This window comes from Podarcis filfolensis (assembly GCF_964270895.1).
Source record: "Podarcis filfolensis genome assembly, chromosome: 7".
NCBI classification, from domain to species: Eukaryota; Metazoa; Chordata; class Lepidosauria; order Squamata; family Lacertidae; genus Podarcis; species Podarcis filfolensis.
The window spans coordinates 85,191,745-85,214,360 of record NC_139603.1 but is presented as its reverse complement, the minus strand read 5'-3'; the positions used below and the strand labels follow the sequence as shown (position 1 = coordinate 85,214,360).

Genomic DNA, 22,616 nt, shown 5'->3' with positions numbered 1-22,616 from the left:
ATAATAAATTATTATTATTATTATTATTATTATTATTATTATTATTATTACCCTCAGCAGGTCTTGAGCTCCTTCCCCTTACTCTCCATTTTTCTCTTGCATCTTGTGTAAGGGATCGTTGAGGGCAGAAAGGTTGAAGCCACTGCTCTATGAAGTCAGGAACTCACACTCACTGCCTCAGTTTAACTTTTTGACAGCTCACTAAACAACAAATTGTGTTCCACCTGCTCAACAGGACTTCCCCTTCCCCTCATCTCTGTGCACCCCAAAAACCTGCATCGTGGGGTCCCTCAACCCTCCGGAACAGATTTTGAGTGTGTGCTGGGGTGTGTGTGTGTGCTACAGTTGTGGGATGGAGCTCTGTTGTGCGAGTGGAAGTCTGTTGCATGAGATGGACACAGCAGCACCGGGTGCAACATTACACAGCTAGTGATTAGGGCTGTTTTTATCTGACACAACTGGAACGGGGTAAACCGTAACAGGAAAGGCAGCATAGTTTTCCTCCTTGACGAGGCTGGCTCAGTGATGGAGATGAAGGCTGCCCAATGCTTAAAATACAACGATTTTCACATTAGTGATCCATTCTGTGTTTGGATTAATGAATTAGTTTCATATCAGCTTGCCCAACAGTTAAAAAAATCTGCTGAAGCTCTCCTGCCTCATCTGAGATAAGGTGGCTGTCAGTGAGAGGCAGAGCTTTTTTGGATGTTCCCTCCCTAAGGCAGCCTGCCTGGTGCCTGCCCTGCTGTCCTCCAGGCACCTGGAAAATATTTCTTTTAATTCAATGAGACATTTGTGATTTTGTTGCTCTTTGTAAGTTTCAATTTAATTCTTTCTGTTACTTTTATTCTGGTTTCGTTAACAATTGAGTTGCTTTTTTTCTTTCTCGCAAGCTGCTCTGAAATCGAGCTGGGTGGTGAATGAATTATTGTACTTCAACACAGCTGATTAACTTTGACGGGCTTGGTGCATAGATAGTTATTACCATGGCTAACAGTGAAATGATTGTGATTGAAGCATTCATGTTTAGATGCAGTGCGTCTCTGAATACCTAGAGGGTGTGGGGAAGAGTTAGTGAGATCCATTGCTTTTATACACTGTTTATAGACTTGCTGGAGACATCGGGCTGGCCAGTTCTGGAAACAGATCCAATAGGTTTCATTCTGGCTCTTAAAATGAGATACAAAAGGGATGAAGGCACTCCCTTTTGAGCAACCTATGTTAGCATGGGGACTTTAAGCTTCAGTGTTCTACAACTCTTTTATCAGTTTCTGTGCAAGCAGGAACTGTCTCTTCTTCACAAGAGGTAGGTGTGATTTGGTCCGTTACCTTGAAACTACGGGATAAAAATACTGAAGCTGCCTACTGCAACTTGAATTAAGTTGCTTGTTCATCCTCTTTCAATAATGAAGATGCCACAACCTTTGCATGTTTTAAGATGTTAGCAGAGGGCTTGATGATTAGCTAGCTTACGGCTGCATAAATAGCTGCCGAGCTGCTCAGAGGAAAACCTGATCTATCTACCGTCAGCATTTGCTGCCATGTGAGATTCTACGTCAGGAGATTAAAGGGCTAGCTGTGGCTAAAAATATAAGCTAGCCATGATAAACATTGAGCTCCCGGCCATGTGAACGTCCACAAGGAATGCATGCTGTGTGTACAGCACTTCCTCAGGATGAAAAAGGAGTTGCTTAAACTGCCTGACCACTCAGCGTGGGAAACGAGTTCTCTGCCCTCCCCGGGATGCATTGTTTTCCTGGGTTCCTCTTCCTCACCTGAGAAGGGAATGCAAGAATTGCTAGTAAGCAGTTGTAACCTTAGCATGATTCAGCCTTGAACTTAGAAGTTCAGACACCTTGGGAAAGTATACTGTGCATGTTAACAACCCACTAACCAGTATCTGCTTTCCAGCTTTGGATTTTACCACGCAAGGCTGTTGGTGAAGATCTAGGCGCTTGCTTGGTAGTTGCAAAGCAGAGAGACATTTTCATGTGTAAATTGGTTTCCAGCATGGTGCTATCACAGTTCAGATGTTATCGCCTGGAGATCTGGGTTCCCACTCATGTGAGGAGCCTCCAAAGGTATGCAAGTCTTCTCTGTAACCATGTGGGGTTGTTAGAAGAAACCCACAACTCTGGGGAGTTCTCTGTTCTCTTGAAAATACCTGAAGAGGACTACTAACCTTGCAGGGATACTCCTATGCTACTAGTAGTTATGGACGTAGTCTGGCAAAGATTATCAAGGGTATGGAAACCAAGCCTGGGGGAGCTTGGTTGGAGGAGTTGGGTATGTTTAGCCTGGAAAAGAAGAGACTCAAATATCTAGAAGGCTGTCACATGGAAGATGGAGCAAGCTTGCTTTCTCCTGATCCGGAGGCTAGGACCCAAACCCAAATCAAATTACAAGGAAGGAGATTCCAACTAAACACCAGGAAGAACTTTGACAGTAAGAGCCGTTTGACAGTGGAACAGCCGGTCTGTCTTGGAAGATTGTGGACACTTCTTCATTGGAGGATTTTGGGCAGAGGTTGGATGGCCACCTGTCATGGATTATTTCGTTGAGATTCCTGCATTGCAGGGAGTTTGACAGGACTCTCAGGGTTCCTTCCCACTCTACAGTTCAATGATTCTATATGTGCTGCAGCTGAGAATAAATGAGAATCCTGGCCAGAGCTGTGTTTACTCTTGTGATAAAAGGGGGGGGGGAAATGCAGCTAGGCCTCCATTTCTTGCCCCAAGGCTGACCACGTTAATCTCACTTAGCTCCCTGCACCCAGCTATTGAGAAAAAAAATCAGCAAAACGTAGAACTCTGGGGAGTAAAAGAAAATGCCTAGGACAAGATCAAATGGTGAATCTTCAGTTTTCAAGAAGCTGGATTTTGCATGGCAGCTCTTGTAATGACACAGCTACCTGTGCTTATAAAGTCTAAAACTCAGAGCAGCCTGCATTCCCAAAGCAGATCTGCAGATGACTAGATGTTATGAGGTGCGATGCATGTTGCTAGCGTTGGACGTCTGTGCTTTGCAAACAGTAGATAAATCTATGCCAGGTCAGTCTTTAAGCTCATGAAAAAAACACATGTGCAGCCAATGTTTTCTAAGACATTAATGTATCCTGTCTCTCCCTACTGCTGAGGCCCCTTGTCTTCCAGGGGTGCCAGTTAGTTTCCTAGCTGCCCTTTTCTCATGCCCTCTATACCTTCTTTCATTCTCCGTCTGTGCTTTGCCAATGGCTTATCTGATGGAGAGGCTACAGACAGGATGCAACAGGAAGCAGAAAGGAAATGACTCAAGTTTTTTTTAGGAAAATGTGCTTGGGATTAGGGATTAATAACTAGACGGGTGCCAAAGACAGTATTTTATCCATGAGAAAAGGGGGGAAATATTGAAAAATGGTGTCAACAGCTCCCTCCCACATAGACAAAAGAAGTTTGCACCATTAGGTCTCGGCACTGGATTTCAGACATTGGAGTTGTTTGTGGTGCCAAGCAATTCTTATGGCAAATTTTGTATAGATATATTTAAAAGAGTACAAAGTATGAATGTTAAACCTGCCTTGTTTTAGTCAGCAAGAAAGTTTTCAAGTATGATACTGGCTAGGTCACTGTAAACGCAAATTATATATGGATTTTCCGTATGGAAGACAGTTCCATGGTTTGAGAGCCCTGGTGACTACTTGGTGCAGAAGACATTAAAGGACCATCATTTGTGTGAAGTGGGGAGCTTTTGTGGTGTTCAGGGGTGGGTGGGCTCCACGATCACAGCTGTGGAAGAAAGGGGCAAATTTCCCTCCATACTCTGGTCCTGATGAGAATAACCTCTATGATGAAATATATTGGGAGGCCTTTGTTCTCCAGAATTCCTCGTATGTCCTGCTGGTCACCAGATAGGGCTGAAGGTTGTGCCAGCAAAAGCGTGTGGGTGAAACTTTGGTCAGGTTGTCTCCTCAATGGTGACATTTGTACAATTTAAAATTCCCAATTCTCCCATATAGCTTTAGCTGTTCACCACGTTGCTTCTGAATCATCTGCATGCGCAATTTGAAGTCAAACCTCTCTTTCCTCTGGTTTACTATGCCCCATATACCTGAAGGAGCATCTCCACCCCCATCGTTCAGCCTGGACACTGAAGTCCAGCTCCGAGGGCCTTCTGGCGGTTCCCACACTGCAAGAAGTGAGGTTACAGGGAACCAGGCAGAGCGCCTGCCCTGTGGAACACCCTCCCATCACATGTCAAGGAAATAATTGTGTGACTTCAGAAGACATCTGAAGGCAGTCCTGTATAGGGAAGTTTTTAATGTTTTGTGCTGTACTATATTTGATGTTTGACTTTGTTGGAAGCCGCCCAGAGTGGCTGGGGCAACCCAGTCAGATGGGCAGCATATAAATAGTAGTAGTAGTAGTAGTAGTAGTAGTAGTAGTAGTAGCACGGCACTATGCATAGCATTTGGAAAGGGTACGGACCCCCCAACTCAATGCATTCAAGAAGCAAAAAATAGTTGGTAAACCCTGTTGGAACCAGATCTAATTTAAAACTGCTACGGACTTGAAAAATGAACTATAGAGCTACAGGGGAAGCTCCTGCATTCTTAGCACAGGATTTAACACTGTAAGAGTATATTCTAAATGAGAGAACCTGGGGTATCAAAAGTTAAAGGATACCTGCTTAAGCTGCATATAGGTTGCAAAAGCAGATTTTGGAGCTTTTCCATGTTCTGGCATCAATACATATTTCGCCCAGCCTATGAGACAGGAAATAGCTCTTTCAGAAACCCTGAAGTCAGCTGTGAATATACCATAGCTACTACTCTTGGAGCTCTGCAGATGCTGCAGACTCCACGAAGCACTTATTGCACATAAACTGCTGTTTCGAAACTGGGTCAGCCGTGTGTGCGCTGCAGCATTTCTGACTGCATGCTTTTTGCAGAGTTGAAAATCGGTGCAGGAATGCCCACACTCACCATTTGCCATGCTTACTGAAAAAAACCTTAATAAGCCAGTTGCATAACAACAGGACCATCGCCATACTGCTTGGGTGTTTCGTCATCCTGATATAACAAAAACATTTATGGCTTAACTCTGCTTTGTTGCTGCTGCAACTACATCCATGTTTTTTAGTGGTGTTGTATGTGCAGTCACTTCATTCAGCATTTTTGCACAATAGAGTGGGTACACGGGGGTTTAAGGGATATATTTATTCAAAGGTTGGATATGCATTTCTAAAACAAGTTGAGAGCCTCAGTCCAGGTCCCTTATGTCAGAATAGGCAGACTTCAAGCTTATCAGATCTACCTCTCCCCACCCAAACCCCAAGATCTACCAGCCAGATGTGTGGGGTATAAATAATGGATTAATAATAATAATAATTATAATTACCATTATTATTACCAACCAGAACAAATACAGTTAAATTAAAGAACAGGATGCTTCTGAGCCTATAAATTTGTTTTCAGTATGAGAACTGAGCTCAGTGCTATCACACAAGTCCACTTTCAGGTTTTTTTTTTGTTTTGTTTCTTAGCCTGATTTAGGGGGGAGGGAGTTGTGGTGGTGTTAGACCAGTTGGGGAAACCAAACCTAGAGGAACAGTGATTATATACAACAAAACAAATGAAGTCAAGGTCTAGATCATGGGTAGGTAACCTAAGGCCCAGGGGCCGGATCCGGCCCAATCGCCTTCTAAATCCGACCCACGGAATCAGCGTGTTTTTACATGAGTAGAATGTGTGCTTTTATTTAAAATGCATCTCTGGGTTATTTGTGGGACATAGGAATTCGTTCATTTTAATTTTTTTCCAAAATATAGCCTGCCCCCCCACAAGGTCCGAGGGACAGTGGACCAGCCCCCTACTCAAAAAGTTTGCTGACCCCTGGTGTAGATAAATGTAATATATTTCCTAGGTGTATGCATTCATGAATTTAAACACAAGTATTGGCCACCACCATTTCCTCTTTGCACAGAATGAGCAAGGGACAAAGCATGCAGCTGGCATTGCAAAAGGAGCATTTCTTCATAAAATACTTCCCCTGCTAGCAATGGATAGCATCATGGGATGGGAAGGGGGAATATTGATGCCAGCTGATTCTGCAACCCCATCTCTCATCCAGGTCGTGTAGATCACTTGCCTGATGATATTGTTGTGGTAGTTATAGTACTGTCCTCCATGGACAGAATGGTTAGTTCTCATTTCTTGCTGCCTAAAAGCATAGAAATGTGCTTGAGTGTATTAAAAAATAAATCTGGAACTTTGACCATAGGAAACTAGATGCAATATCTTTTAAAACTGGTATGGGGAACCTGTGGCCCTCCAGATATTGCTTGACTACAACACGCATGATTCCTGAGTACTTGCCATATTGTTTGAGGCTGATGGACATCGGAAGTCCAACAACCTATAGAAGACCACAGGCATTCCATCTCTAATTTAAAAGCAGAAAAGTCAGACAACTAACTCCTCTGCTCAACAGGATTGAAGAACTAACAAGCACCTTAAATCCATGGTTGTCAAGTGCATTTGATGGGGTAGGCCAAGATTGTATCAGCCACTGTTAGCCTTTTTAACTAAATGGGGGACAAGAGTTCATGGACCAAGTAACTTTGAATATCAGGCACTGGGGGCAAGCAGGGGAGAGGGGCATGGTGCCCAGCTTGTGTTTTTCCAGCAGCCATTGGCCAGGCCATAGTTGAAAGCAGAATGCTTAGGGACTGAGTGGTTCCTAGATCTGATTCAGCAAGCCCATTGTTAAGATATCATAAGTGATCTGGAATTCCCTTTGTGGTGGGGGATAGTTGAGCTGACAGGCATATTGGAGGAGCTGGTGGAAGCTGGCTGCTTCAAGGGACTGTTTCTGAAGACATAATCTTGTGACCTACCACCAGGCACTGGTTTTAATTCATGATTTTGAGTGGTGAAGTTAAAACTTGATTTTTCAAAACAGAGAAAGGGTCATTGGAGTCACGCACCTTTCAAGTAAGAAAGCAAAATAAACCAGGCTTCGTCTTGATATAATCTTTAGTTTCTTTCCTTCCTCTCTCAGGAAAGCAAACATTTTAAGAATGTGAGGATCTGCTAGCAATAAAACATGATGGCCTAGAATGGCATAGAATTAGTGACCCGAGACGATTGGCTGGAATCCTTCAAAAAGGGCTTTTCACTGTCGAAAACACAGTATTATCTCCTCCCAGGACATCCAGAACTAGTCTTAATCCTTTGCCTGTCTGTAAAACTAAATTTTTTTGTTGTTTAGTCATTTAGTCATGTCCAACTCTTTGTGACCCCATGGACCAGAGCACGCCAGGCACTCCTGTCTTTCATTGCCTCCCGCAGTTTGGTCAGACTCATGTTCGTAGCTTCGAGAACACTGTCCAACCATCTCATCCTCTGTCATCCCTTCATATCATGTACTGAGATACATAGTGCTTCAAGATTAACACTCTAATAAGTAACCTAGTTAATGGAGGGAAGGAAAATGTTATGGCGCCCTAATATATATATTTTGTACACAGAGCCATGCAGCCCCAGTTGGTTAAAATATAAAGCTGAGACATTTTTGAAGGTATGAGTTGTAACTCAGGAGCCCAACCCTTTAACCCCAAAAGCTATGGTTGGCTACAGATGAAATGGTTAAGGAACAGGCACCTCATCTTCAGCCAGTTTGCATGTTCAGAGATCTGGTTCCCAGTCATAGTTCAAGACCAACAGCATATTTGAAAGCAGACTCCCAAGTAAAGGAATACAGTTAAATACAATACCTAAAGATAGGCCTGAAGTTCTTTGTGACTGGAAAGAGGAAGGGCTGGGAACTTATATAATACACATAGATCAGTAAGCCCAAGTGGTGGTTTTACCGTAGTATCTTGGGAAGAAGTCTCTGATGCTTTATCTGGAGGTGCCAGAGACTGAAACAGGAACTCTGTGTGCAAAACATGTGCTTTGCCAGACAACTGTGGCTGCCTCCCCATTATAAATTACAAAAGAAGGTATGAAATGTCCTTGCATTTTTCCCCTCTGCGGAAATCTTAACTCCAGCCTTGGTATGTCCAGCAGTATCAAATGATTGATGAATGGCATGCTTCAGTTTCCAATATCACCCTGGTTCACAAGTCTCACTAACCATAACTTGAACTGTGGTTTAATGTATTTATTATTGTGTGCTTTTTTTGTAAACTGCTTAGAGGCTTCTTTACAATAAAGCAGTATAAATTTTGGTAAGTAATGTGAGTGAGCAGGATGTTGGTGCAAGCTGCTCAAAAGTTCCCAGGGTGCTCCTCCCCTGCTCCCGCCAGCTCCACTGCAGGTAAATCACAGAGAAGTTGGACTTTTGGTTTGCTTTCCTCCACACCAACCACACACGGCAGCCGAGATTCATTTGGGGCTTACCCCTTGAGCCAAGGATTACATAACATAACAAGCCAAACCCCAGCTTGGTTCGTCTATAGCATGGGTAGGCAAACTAAGGCCCGGGGGCCGGAGCTGGCCCAATCGCCTTCTCAATCCGGCCCACGGACGGTCTGGGAATCAGTGTGTTTTTACATGAGTAGAATGTGTCCTTTTATTTAAAATGCATCTCTGGGTTTTGTGGGGCATAGGAATTCATTCATTTTTTTTTTCCAAAATATAGTCCAGGTCTGAGGGACAGTGGACCGGCCCCCTGCTGAAAATGTTTCCTGACCCCTGGTCTATAGCATGGTAGGAGCAAGGGAGGGCAATGGTTTAATGTGGCATGTGAGTTGTCACCGTTTCATTATTGCAGCAGAATGCTTTGGGGATGCTTGGAGAGGAGTACAGAACCAAGGTTGAATTATTCAATTATAACCAGGATCTGTGGATCTCCAAGCCGTTGGCAACATCCCCCAGGGTGTTTTATCATAATACCTTGTGAGTCAGTGTTGGCCAAACTTGGCCCTCCAGCTGTTTTGGGGACTACAACACCCATCTTCCCTAGCTAACAGGACCCAGGGGTCAGGGATGATGGGAATTGTAGTCCCAAAACATCGGGAGGGCCAAGTTTGGCCATCCCTGTTGTAAGTGGTTGAGCTAGTCACCGTTCAGTGGGATCCTCAGCTCACCCAGCACTGGCCTTATAGAGGTGTGGCATACGATGAAAGATGCCGTAAGCCAAGGTTAGCTGCATGCTACTCACGGCTCAGCACTGCATTGAGGAAAGTCAACGTTGCTTGGCATCAGTTGCCTTTATGTTTCAAACAAGGCAATACAGGAAGTTGTTAATTCGGACAACAACGGCAGCTTTGCTCCTCCACTTTGCATCAGCAAACACCAATTACGCGGCAGCAATGGCTGCGTTGATGCAGCTATTGAAAGGCAACAGAAACAGGGCCTGTGGTGTTTGGCACACTTTTGGGGGTGGCATATGGCAATAATCCTCTAAATCTGAATAAAATCGCAACCAACAACGGTGTTTATGCTGCAGGATCAGAAAGAGTTGAGTTGGGTCCCAGAGTGAAGATTGCTTCTTTGAAGCTCAGAGCTGTGAAAGGAGCATGGAGCAGATTGCTCTTCAAGCACGCCCCTAAATACATTCCGGACTTGCCTATAAAGACTTTTTTTAAAAGGTAAAGGACCCCTGACTGTTAAGTACAGTCACAGACGACTGGGGTTGAGGCGCTCATCTCGCTTTACAGGTCAAGGGAGCCGGTGTTTGTCCGCAGACAGTTTTCTGGGTCATGTTGTCAGCACGACTAAGCCACTTCTGGCGCAACAGAACACCAAAACCAGAGCAGTGCATGGAAATGCCGTTTACCTTCCCTCCGCAGCGGTACCTATTTATCTACTTGCACTAGTGTGCTTTCGAATTGCTAGGTTGGCAGGAGCAGGGACCGAGCAACGGGAGCTCACTCCGTCGCAGGGATTCGAACCACCAACCTTCCAATTGGCAAGCCCTAGGCTCAGTGGTTTAGACCACCTTGCCATTGGGCACAGAGTGCTGGATTCTATGCTGGTTGTCAGAATTGGAAGCCCAAATTAATCAGGGGCCACTGTGGTGACTCTCTCCTTAGTGCAAGATAAAAATCAGGGGCTGGAAGGGGTGCTATTCCAGAAGTTATTGGCAAGAGGAATGCTTACAGTTATTGAGAGAGAGAGAAAATAATAATGGTTTTCCACCCTGGCACTCTTGACAAATGTACCTGAGAATTAAATATGGCAGTTCAGTAGAGCAAGTTGAGAAGTTTTTATATTTGAGATTAACTTTCTCTGTGTCTGCTTCGTGGGCTCCATACATTGCCAGGACTAAATATGAAAGGCTTGCCAGTGAACGCGGTTGATATTCTTAAGCCCATGGAAATATGTGCAGCCAACTGGAAAAAAAACAAGGCAATAGTAGGAACCCACAACGAAGCTTGCTTGTAAAATAATGTCGCTCAAAACAGAAAATAGCCAGACTAGGATCTATGAAAATTTCACTCAGAAAGGGGAGATTGGCCCCAGTTGACACATATTGCAGGATGCCTGTCCTCTGAGCCAAATCTCCCTGTCCGTATTCTCTGTTTCAGTCTCTCCCAGCTAGCAGAGGGTGGTTTACAATCTCAGACTCAAATCTCAAACCTTTATTGGCATATAGACAAGATTCCAAAAGGTTCAGTAGAATAAAATCGCTCGGCAAAGTCTGCATCTAATGATGAAAATACTGTTGTATAACATTCACGAATCCCCATTGCGTGTTGCAGAAACCTGGCTGCTATCGCCATCTTATCCTTGTCCCAAGTAAACATTAGGAAGGCTACCCTGCAATTCGCCTTACTGGCACTCCCTGCTAACAACCAACTGATGAATGAATTTAGATCGAATTATCCGATACAAGGGGCAGTGCAAAAGAGCACGCACAAGTGGTTCTATAGGACCCTACAGGGAATAGTCTCTCTGCGAGTGGCATTTTCTGGAATCTCCTGTATATTGCTCTCTCCCTGTTACACTCACTGCCCCCGGGCCTGCTGGATTTTGCTTGAGATGCTATTTGACCCCCCTGTATTTTTCAGCAAGGGTCATGACCACCTCCTACCTACCTTCTCCACTCCCTGCACCACCTTTGTTTAGGCTTCAAGGCCATGCACTTGTGGCTTAACCTCTTGAAATATACTCAGAGTCAAGAGTGGATTTCATGCTCTTTATTCAGCTCATAGTGGTGAGGAGGAGGAATGAAAGTTCCCCCAGAATGTCTGCTTTATATACATTATGTACACAATGGGCCCCACGTGATTGGCTAATTCCGGGATTCTTCTGTAGGCCAATCAGGTTGCGGATTCACTTACACCTGGAGCTGGATTGGGTGGCTTCTGTGGACCAATCAGACTGCTGCATTCTGGATCCTATTGTTCTAGGACCAATCAGACTGCTGCATTCTGGATCCAATTGTTCTAGGACCAATCAGACTGCTGCATTCTGAATCCTATTATACTAGGACCAATCAGACTGCTGCATTCTGAATCCTATTCAACTCAGTACATAACACTCTTTACTATGCATAAGCAAGCATTAGCAATATTACATTACTTGAGTCACCTTACCACTGTCCAATTTTCATCTGGTGCATTTACAGTCTACCTCAGGTTACGGACGCTTCAGGTTGTTGTTTTTTTGGGTTACGGACCGCCAAAACCTGGAAGTACCGGAAGGGATTACTTCCATTTTCAGTGGCCGCGCATGCGCAGAAGCGCTGAATTGCGCTTTGCACATGCACAGAAGCGCTGAATCACAACCCGCACATGCGCAGATGCACAGCTGCGGGTTGCGAACGTGCATCCCGCATGGATCACGTCCGCAACCCGAGCGTCCACTGTATTTTTATTTACTTTTTAAAATGCAGTTGTGTTCTCATTTTGCATTCTTATGTTGCAGACTGCCCTGTGATCTTTGGATGAAGGGTGGTATGCAAATATAATAATATTTCCTTATTCAAAATAGAACCACTAAACATCTATCTGTCTCCTCCTCCTCCCCCCAAGTTCCTTTGAAGTTGTGCTTAGGGTAACTATGACTTTTGCCCGCATAGGCCTATATGCAGTTGGAGTCACCCTTCTGTTTAGTAAGCAAGGTAGAATATTTTACTTGTGTGGATGAAATGGTTTGAGCTGGCACTCCCGCAGATTGAAAACTGAATACAGGAAAGAATTGCTGGCACTCCTGTGCAGGAAGGCTCAGCCACGGCTGAGAGGATTTTTGCCTGGAATGTTTCGATTCAGCCTCTCCTCTTGAGGCTTGCTTTGGCGAGTGCCAGGCTGCAAATGCAGCTTTTTCCACTCATAATTTTTGTAGCTTTAAAGGGGTAGAGAAACGCCCACATTATGCTTACTTCTCAGTGTAAGATATTGAAGACCAACCTCGCTGTTGGATTGAATGCTGTGCAGAAAGGAGGTTAAAGGCAGCTCTGACAGGGGAAATAGATGCTCCTCTTTCAAAATGAAGGAACTGCAGTTTCTGAAAATGTTTATATCGGCCAATAAATGCCCAGAGAGTTTATTCAGTAGGTGCATTTGCTAACAGCATTCCAGTTGGTGGAACAAGCAGCCATCTTGTCTTATTGTGTGAAGCCCTGCATCTGAAAAAGGAAGCTCTTTTGGTTTGCTAAGTATCTTTTATGCCAGAACTGGGTTTTATGCATATTTCACAGTGAATTTGGACAAATTGGATTGATGACTTAAGTTATTCACCGTATCACCGGCTGTTTTTTTTGCTAGATGTTATCTGTAGCAAATAATCTTTAAGAGGCTAGTAAGTGCCCACAATACTTATCCTCTTACAGTGTAGCTTATATATGTGTGTGTAAAAGTCAAACACATGTTTGCCTTCCTACTACAATCTTAGCTTTTGACACAGGCCCCCTTCTCTTTTAATTTGGTGGAATTAACATCAGCATTGCCAGACTAAAGCTTTGGAAGAATCCCAATTACCCATCTTCAAAGCACACACATTCGCCACTTACAGAATTTGCCTCTGGGGCTTTTTACGGCCTGTTTACTTTTTTGAGTTCTCTGTGAGTGTTTCCACACAGAGATACTGAGACACAGTTTCACATACTTCCAATAGCTGAAGCTCATCGTTCTTGTTTTTTGAATTGGAATAAAAGCCACATTTCTGTTCGTGCGCCCCAAAATATTTTTAAAGAGTGTCTAGCAATTAACTGCCTCCAGAAGAGTCCGTCTGTTTGTGTCTCTGCATGTATTATTGGCCTGGGAGGTGGTGTTTTTCCTGTTGGAAGGAGGCAATGTCTCGAGAACAGCAAGTCCTTGCACTGCCGCATTGGGCTTCCTTCAACAGTTGGTAACTCTACTGGATTGGAAGCAATTGAATGATCCCACTTTATCCAATGCAGAAAACCGCATCTAGATAAGACTGATAAGACTGACATTATTATGATGATGATGATGGGAGAGGGGCAAAGCTCATGGTGGAGGTCATGTGGAGATGCAATTGGTATCCTTCTCTGGGTGGATACTTTGGGACCACATCTTAATTAATTTTATTAATTAAGATGTGGTCCCTAAACGGCCTCGGTCCTGTATACCTGAAGGAGCGTCTCCAACCCCATCGTTCAGCCCGGACACTGAGATCCAGCGCCGAGGGCCTTCTGGTGGTTCCCTCATTGCGAGAAGTAAGGTTACAGGGAACCAGGCAGAGGGCCTTCTCGGTAGTGGCGCCTGCCCTGTGGAACGCCCTCCCCGCAAATGTCAAGGCAATAAACAACTATTTTACTTCTAAAAGACAACTGAAGGCAGCCCTCTTTAGGGAAGTTTTTAATGTCTAATGCTGTATTGTTTTTAATATTCAGTTGGAAGCCGCCCAGAGTGGCTGGGGAAAGCCAGCCAGATGGGCGGGGTATAAATAATAAATTATTATTATTATTATTATTATTATTATTATTATTATTATTATTATTATTATGACAGCGCACAATATTATTATTACTACTACTAAGAAGGAAGAAGTCAAACTTCTGGAGTGGATGGTAGCGGGGAGTACTGGGTTGCCCTAAGTTGTCGTGCGCCCTCTATTGATTGTCACAATGCACTGATTGTTTCCTCCTTTTGCATTTAAGATGCCCTGAGGTTTGTCGGTCTCATCACTATAGACGTTGCCTGGGTAAAACTCTTTACTGTGCCTCTTCATTTGCTCTGCTTGAGGAAGGGAAGCCAGCTGTGTTAATGCCTAGACTGCTTGAATGACAGGTAAAAAATGGCCACCCAATGGGTCGCTTGCAATAATGTTGTCTGAGAATGCTTAGACGTTTAATAAAAATTACCGGGTTTGTATTTTTCAGACCTTCGCTGTCTTTGCAGTGCAGAGTAACTGATAATTAGTTTTCTTTTGTAATGCATGAAAGGAGAGCCCTTAATTGCCAGCCTCTATGAGCAACTATCTCGTGGCCATTTATATAAGCTCATAAGCATGTGTTGGTTCATTTAATTTTGTTCAGATTTTTTTTTCCTTGCTGCTCACTTTGGTCATATTCAAAAAAGGGACATCTCACACCAAACATACTCAACTACAGACAATCAAATTAAAATTGAATGTATATAGCTGGCTGCAACTGACACATGGGTCTGCCCTTTCTTTTAGATGGGAGACATTTTTTGTGCCAGGTCAATTCAGACATGCAATGAGTTATGCAAATCAGTATAATTTATGCAAATATGGTTTTTCTTCATGAACTTGCTCATATTGCTTGCAGCAGTCTGGGTAAAAGTCTTTGTGTTTTGCAGAAATCTTTTTTTGCAAGGAGTGAATTGGAAATGGAAAATAACCTGAGTAATGCAGACAGAGTTGAATAAATTTTAACTGCTTTTAAAATCAAAAAATCAAACTCGAGTCCTTGGCCTCTTCTAGATTGCAGTGGTCTTTGGCATGCAAACCCAGCTTGCAGCGAAGTTACAACAAGTGGCACACTTAGCAAAGGGTTGGTGGCATCCCTGGATGGGAATAAGGGGCCAACAGTGATAAGGAGCTGTCGTACAGTGATGTCTGAACTCATGTCTTGGCTTTTGTGTCTGTTCTGCACTGCTGTCTACCTGAAAGCTCAGTAGCCTAGAGACAAAGCCACACCACAGCAAGATATGTAGTACAGTGGTACCTTGGTTCTCAAACACCTTCGTGCTGAAACAACTTGGAACCTAAACATTGCAAACCCAGAAGTAAGTGTTGTGGTTTGCAAACTTTTTTCGGAAGCCAAACATGCTCCGTTTTGAGTGTTACGCTTCCGATTTGAGTGCCACACTTCTGTTTTGAGTGTTACACTGAGGTCTGTCTGTTTTTGCTATTTATTTTGCGTTTTTGTTATTGTGGCGCTCTTTTTTTGTTTTTGTGACTATGTGGAACCCAGTTCAGATACTGATTGATTGATTGATTGATTGATTGCATGACTGCAGTACATTGTTTATTGCTTTCATTTTATGGATCAGTGGTCTTGTTAGATAGTAAAATTCATGTTAAATTGCTGTTTTAGGGGTTGTTTTTAAAAGTCTGGAACGGGTTAATCTGTTTTGCATTACTTTCTATGGGAAAGCACGGCTTGGTTTAGAAACGCTTTGGTTTTGGAACGGACTTCCAAAACGGATTAAATTTGAGAACCAAGGTACCACTGTACATATGTACTAAAGGTTGTGCATGAATCACAGAATTGTAGAGTTAGAAGGGACCCTATTCCAACCCCCATGACTCTGTAGTTTCTCCTTGTGGCCTTGGCTTGTGACATAGCCACCAAATGATTGGTCACACAACTGTTGAGGTATGGGCAAGTGGCTTTGGCTTGGTGATGACTCTTGAGGTAAGCCTTCCCTGTTTCCATATGGAATTTGACATTTATCTATTAGAATACGGGTAATTTAGGAAAGGGAAGCCCCATGTAATCATAATATTGAAATCCTACAGCAGTTAAGACACAAAGCATCCCATCCCATAGCTGCTGATCCCCAAAAGAGCACAAATTCTGGGTCCGGAGAGTTACTGCAAGCATCCATACAGGCTGATAAAGAGAGATGTTGTCAATATCATGAGACTAGAAGCAAGTCACATCTTGCTCACTCTCTCTCCATTATGAGGCAATGGGCCATGATGAAAGAACTCTCACATTTCAAGCTGGTAACAAGGGACACACAAAGGGCCTCTTGTAATCTGAGAGCGTACACCCATGGATGATACCTGCAATATTAGATGCTGAAAGATAGCATCTCTGAGATAATTCCCTATTCGTAAAGCTCTAAAGCCATGCCACTCCCTGGCCTGTGCCGCATAGTACACACTGGGTGCTGTTGTCATGCTTGGCTCAGGGAGCCAGGCAAATAACTGCCTTCCTTCTATCCTTCTGTCCTCCTTGGGCAAGCGCCGTCTGAATGGCAACTGCAGGATTTTGAAGCATTAAGATGGCACATCTGGTTTGCAGAATCTGAGCAACACGGGTGCACCATTGAAATATGCAGGTGTACAGTTCCTGGGCCTGCCACACAAATGAGCCTTAACGTTGAAGTTTCGATGCACAGAGGTTCACTTCTGCATAGGTTGCTTTTCGGTGTTGGCATTCAGGTTCTCAGGGCCTCCTGAACACTAACTTGCCTCGAGCCTAAGCCAGAAAGTTTCTTCATGACATCAGAACAATGGCAGATCGGTAGGATAGATTTGATATCCAGGACATCAGCATCTGAGGATTAAGAGAAGCAAAGGGGAGACCACAGGTATCTGATACAAGAATCCAGGAGCAATAGGCACCACTGGCCCTTGATTCTTCCCATTTACAAATCTAATCCGTCTTGTGGACCTTTGCAATGACCATACAGTCTTTCCGTAAGTTAGGGTGTCTTATAAAGGGATTGCTAATTGTGATAGTCTTGCTTTAGTCTTTCTTAAATGTTTGCCCTTGTAATCAATAATTGGCATAAGGTATAATTAAACCTGCTAACCTTTGCCTGGCAGCAAGACAGATGATGAAAAGTCAATGTCTTCCTTATCTTAGGGGATGTGAACAGACACGATACTGCAGTTGCAGCCAAAGTTTTATTGCCCTTCCAGGCCATTGCAAAATGCTAGAGAAGCAAGACTCTGATGGGCATGAAGGGGAAAGGGTGTTGCAAGCTAACTTAGGAATATTGAAAATGGGTCACCATTTACAAGTGCACCCCAAGGCCCAGTGAGATCCTGTGGAGGCAATTCATCCATGATGCTTCATGTGTTCGGTGTTAGCATACGACCCCATTTTCCTTCAAAATGCAACTTTCCATTCCAGCCACTTTGGCTGGTCCAGTTAGGTGCAGATCAGCCAGCTGCCTTGCCTTGATGGATGGACTTATCACTCTCCTATTTGTCTCTTGAGTACCAAACTGTTCACTCAGTCAGGATCCTGCTGGAATGTCAATAGTGATCCACACTCATTAGGAGCCCTGCAGGATCAGACCAAAGGTCCATCTTTTTCAGCATCCTGCTTCCCATAGTGACCAGTTAGATGCCTTGGCGAAGCCCACGAACAGGGTGTAAAGACATGGACGCATTCTGTTACTTTCTTCCCCTGGACGTCTTGGATTCACTGCCATGCCATCGCTTAAGCATGGAGGTTCCATACAAGCAACGTAGTCATTGGTATGCCTAGCCAGCCACCACTTGTATGAATGAGGATTGTATTCAGGCCTCAGCCTAAATAGAGCAGAACTTGGAGTATCACTTCACATGCCGGGTGCCAGCCTTGCAGGAGATCTTATTGCTAGCAAAGTCAGAAAACAGCAACAACAACCTGGATCTTATTGGGTTGCGTGAGCTCATTCCCATAGGATTTAGATCTGTGTTGGATAAAACTTGCTGTGTTCATCCATTCCTGCAATGTAGGAGTTTGAAATTCAGTGCGTGGTTACTCATTTTGGACTGATGCTTTTCTTATCAGCACTTTTTATATTCAGAAGGTGTAAGTTAGTTCTTTTGTTTCAACTTCATATCATACAATTCTAGAGTTGGAAGGGACCCTGTCTTTATGCATTAGTTAGTATTTCTATCAAGGCACTACAACTCGACGCCTACACCCATTATTACAACAGTGATTCTATTCTACATATTTAAGTAATCTAGCCGTTGGTATCTTGGTTGCCACTATTAGCTCTCTTTTTCCGTTTTTAAATCATCGCTGCCAATAGTTGCAACAAGTCCAGTTACTATTATGGAAGAGTAGTAGAATTGTGCATGTCTGAATAATCATGCTTCTAGTTCTGGAGACGTTTGATTCCTGCTTTCGACAATCAGCCTGGCAAGCTGATTTTGGCAAGCTGATTTTGAAACCGAGGGAACTTCAAAAGTGGCTTGTGATGTGGCCTGGAGGTCTGCTTTTGAGAAGGAGCAGCCTTAACCTGTAGCTCTTTAGATCCTGAACACAGAACATGGCAATTTCCCTGACGTATCCAGAATACTGTAGCTGCAAGCTGTGTCCGTGCAGAATTTGGCGAAATATCCTGGAAAATCCGTATGTATGGCAGTGTCGGTTATGCAAAAAAAAAAAAAAAAAGGTCAACAACTTTGGCCTCAAAGAAGCTCAAAGCTCAACAATTTTCCTTTCTGGATTTTCACTTTTTGAAAAAAGGTAACCTTACCTATGCATAATCAAGTTTGCGTTTTGCAAGCGATTTTAAAAGCAAGCACATAATTCGGCATCATTTCTTGTTACAGGAGCAGATTTTTATTTTTAAAACAAAACAATTCGCAGTGTCAGTTCCTGTTGAAAATTAGGTCAGAGTCGCAGGTTTCTTGAACTGCTACAGGCCAGACCTGTGATAAGCTCCACAACTGAATAACAGAAGCTGAAATATTTGTCCACAAGGAACTGCATTCACATCCCAGTGAAGTCTCCCTTTTGCCATTCATTTGCTCCCGTTTAATGTGATTGCCTGTTTGGTTTGCATGTAAGCTGGGTTTCCTTACCAACACATCCCCACCAGCAATGCATGCAGCTTTGATGGACGGCTAGATCAATGTGGAATAATTGAGCTAATAAAGGGACATCTTCAGTCAAGGACTCTTCTTCCCTGGTTTCTAAAAGTTTCTAATGGTTGTGCAATAGCACATTTCACTTGTTGGGCTCACAACTTGTTTGTTGTGGAGGAGACTCGTATCGAGCACAACTGCCAAACAAGGTCAGCAACAACAGAACATATCTGCATAAAGTATCGTGAGTGTTTATGACTAAGGAATCTGCCAGATCATTTCATATCTTTGAAATTATCGCTCTGGAGATTATAGGCCTGAACTTGCATGTTTGTGCATCTTTCTGACCTAGAAAGATAAACCATTGTTGTCATTTGTGATCCACTGATAATGGATGGAGATAACAGTCCCAGCATTGAATTTCCAGAAAATGGTGGCGGTGGGGGGGACTGAAACATGGGAATGTTATTATCATTTCACCTTCTTGCAGTCCACAGTGCTTTCTTTGATAAATGTATATTGATGCATAATAATCTGTGCAGAATTAGATGCAAATTGGACAGAGCAGAGAATCATTAAATAACTCAGATTGGCATTAGCTCACTGTAAACAGTGTTGACGTCCTAAATTAGGGCTGTACGCTTTAGTCACTGAAAGCTATCATTTGTACTTTAAGCAAATCGTATAGTTAACTGAACAGCTAGATTTGAGCTCTCAAGCCTACCCTTTCTGGACAACCCCGGTGTATTCTACTTGCAGTAGTACATCCTAGAAGTCTGCTCAACGATACTGATATATAATTAACAACCAGTTCAACTGTGACTCTTACGAGGACTAGCAAGTGTTATGTTTGATGGTTGTTTATTCCCAGATATCAGCTTACAAATTGCTTTTTTAAATTGCTTTTTTAAAAAGGCCGTCTCTGCCCTCAGGCTTAGCCTTTAAAAAATGACACAAAAAGAAGGTGGATCGAGAGGGTGGAGGAAATAGGCATATTTGAGTACTTGTTCTCAGTCACAGAAACTTTTTTGAACTGTAATTGGGTACAGCCTGATCAGGAGAATTGAACAGCCCCAGCCCTTTCAGTTGCCTCAAGCTGCTTGACAAAGTTGAGGACATCTGTTGGATCCACCTTTCTGAAGCTTAGTAGGTCTGGGTCCTTGAATTCCTTGATTGAAGGAAATATAAATGTACTAAATAATATAAGTCACTTAACATGGAGCCATAGATTCCATGGAGCTATGTGTTCACAGTGAGAGCATAATTTGGGGACATGTCCATAAGCGTGGTGGAAGATGCCTTGATTTGAGTTCATTTACATTCCTAGAACAGGGAGAGGAGATGTAGCTCGTCTCAAGGTGCCTTGATGGTCTGTAACTTGCAGGGTGGATTTGATTTAAATCAAATCGATTTAAATCACTACAGTAAGACTTGATTTAAATCACTTTTTTAACACAAAGACTCATTCTTGCTGGTATAATCTTAATATTTACAGTCAGGTGAAGGTTTCATTTTTGGAATAATAAATTTTCAGAGTAGTTTTTACAGATATATCAAAAATTACTGATTTGGTTGTACTATTAGAAATACATAGACAGATAATTATGAAATTATTGTGAGGTTTAATAAGCTAACTGTTTATATTTGGTCAAATTTTATGCTGTACTTTATTGGAAGGAGAAAAATAATCATTTCCTTAATAACAATTCAAACAAATTTATTTAACTAAAACAATAACATTACAGCATATGTATCCATGTTTCTTAACTGATGTGGTTAAGCACATTTTTTAATAAGAAACTTAGACTGAGTTTTAGCACACATGAAAAACTTAAATCCTTATTTCCTGATGAATAGCCTTTGGACTATAGTGTAACTTAAATAGAAAACTATATTTAGGAAGATTTTTCCTCCAAAAGCATTTTATTTTAAAAATCCAATTTAAATTTTAAAAATCCAATTTTATTTTATTCTTTAAAAAATAGAAATCATTGATATTTATCCACCCTGGTGACTTGCCTTTTGTCCTTCTTTGCAGATTAATCAGCCACTCGATGGGGATTACCAGTGGAGCAGCTGTTTGTGTCACCTTTCCACCTTTGTGTAGCAAGCAAAACAACTTCAGCACCTCTTCAATAATAATTATGAAACTGGTATTAACTGAATGGCAATTATGGATTTTTAACTCTAGTTCACAGTAAGCAAAACGCAAGCCCAGCAAGCCATATGTTGAATTTCCTACCAAATATAGCTTTTTGTTCCTCTGAATGTTTCAACGCCTACACACGAAATTGATGACGGAACCTGTTCGTAACGAGGGGAATTACAAATATTGCTTGCACGAGGAACGCGACGCCATCAGAAAGAGAAGACACCGTAACTTATCGTTAGAGATGATAGTGTTATTTATATAGGTAGAATAAATAAATAAATATATAAATATATATATTATATATATTTTTATGGTAATGAAAATGGCTCCCCAGAATGCTGACTCGGAATCTATGCAAGTTCAAGAGCTACCCGTGGTTCAGCTTCAGAAACCGGAAAACGAGAATGAGAGTAAGGAAGAGACCATAAGCGAAGGATCCATAGACCGGATACCTGTACGTCTCTGGGTGATGCACGGGGCCGTGATGTTTGGCAGAGAATTCTGTTACGCCATGGAGACAGCTTTGGTGACGCCAGTATTGTTACAAATTGGTAAGTGGAATTGCATAACCATGAACAGTCGCCATCGTTCATCCTCTGTTATCCATGAAACAGCAGGACAAGTTGGCCTTCTGGAGGTGTTACCTGATTTTGCTGTACCCACCTCTTCGGCATACAAGCCACTGGTTCTCAGTAACCCACTCCTGTGTTGGAACCATCAATCCACATCAGTGTAACCGGGAGCCATGCGGGTTGAGTGGATCATGCGATTACTTTCCATACCAGTGTCTTGGCTCCAAGGGAGGTGCCATGCTGACATGAGAAGTAACTCCATCATCCAGCCACCCAACCCAGTTTGCCTCCCTGTGAGTCAGCCAATCGCCATGCTGCAGTGGTTTATGGATCGGTTTCAAATCGAAAGTATCATTCAACAAAACCCTAGTTCAGGAAGGAATATCCAAACCCTACAAGGCTGGTATGGTGGGGTTGGGAGTTAGAAGGAACTGTAACTTTCACTGAATCGGGCAGGTTTGTAGGTATCATATGAAGAAATCAACTGATCCAATTATTGGTGTGTTTGTGTTTCCTAAGAGTTAGCTTAATTTTTCTGCCTTCTGTGCCTTCCCTTTTCCTTTTTGTACCTTCATCCTTAGAGGACTTGCAAAACTTTTAGCTTTTGGCAGAGTGGATTTGATTTAAATCACGATTTAAATCACTAGTCAGTAAAACTTGATTTAAATCTTTTTTTGTTTTTACAGAAAGACTCATTCTTGCTGTTATAATCTTAATATTTACAACCAGATGAAGGTTTCATTTTTGGAATAATAAATTTTCAGAGTAGTTTTTACAGTTATATCAAAAATTACTGATTTGCTTGTACTATTAGAAATACATAGACAGATTATGATGACATTATTGTGAGGTTTAATAAGTTAACTGTTTATATTTGCACAATTTTTCTGCTGTACTTTATTGGAAGGAGAAAAATGATCATTTCCTTAATAACAATTTAAACAATTTATTTAACTAAAACAATAACATTATAGCATATGTATCCATG

At 42.6% G+C, this 22,616-nt stretch overlaps 1 protein-coding gene across 7 annotated transcripts in view; it reads left to right on the top strand.

Annotated features, from left to right (window-relative positions):
- The window catches only part of SLC45A4 (solute carrier family 45 member 4), a 110,077-nt gene that overhangs the window by 48,376 nt on the left and 39,085 nt on the right, over nt 1-22,616 (top strand). For 3 of the 7 annotated variants that reach the window (XM_083622012.1, XM_083622011.1, XM_083622013.1), the window contains 2 exons: nt 14,052-14,181; nt 20,943-21,607. In XM_083622012.1, coding sequence (XP_083478138.1) covers nt 21,367-21,607 — 241 coding nt within the window. In that variant the 5' untranslated portion in view covers nt 14,052-14,181; nt 20,943-21,366. Of the gene's footprint in view, nt 1-10,027; nt 11,295-11,377; nt 13,490-13,902; nt 14,182-20,942; nt 21,608-22,616 lie in introns of those variants that run through there. The other 4 variants (XM_083622016.1, XM_083622015.1, XM_083622017.1 and 1 more) reach the window with 2 other exon arrangements.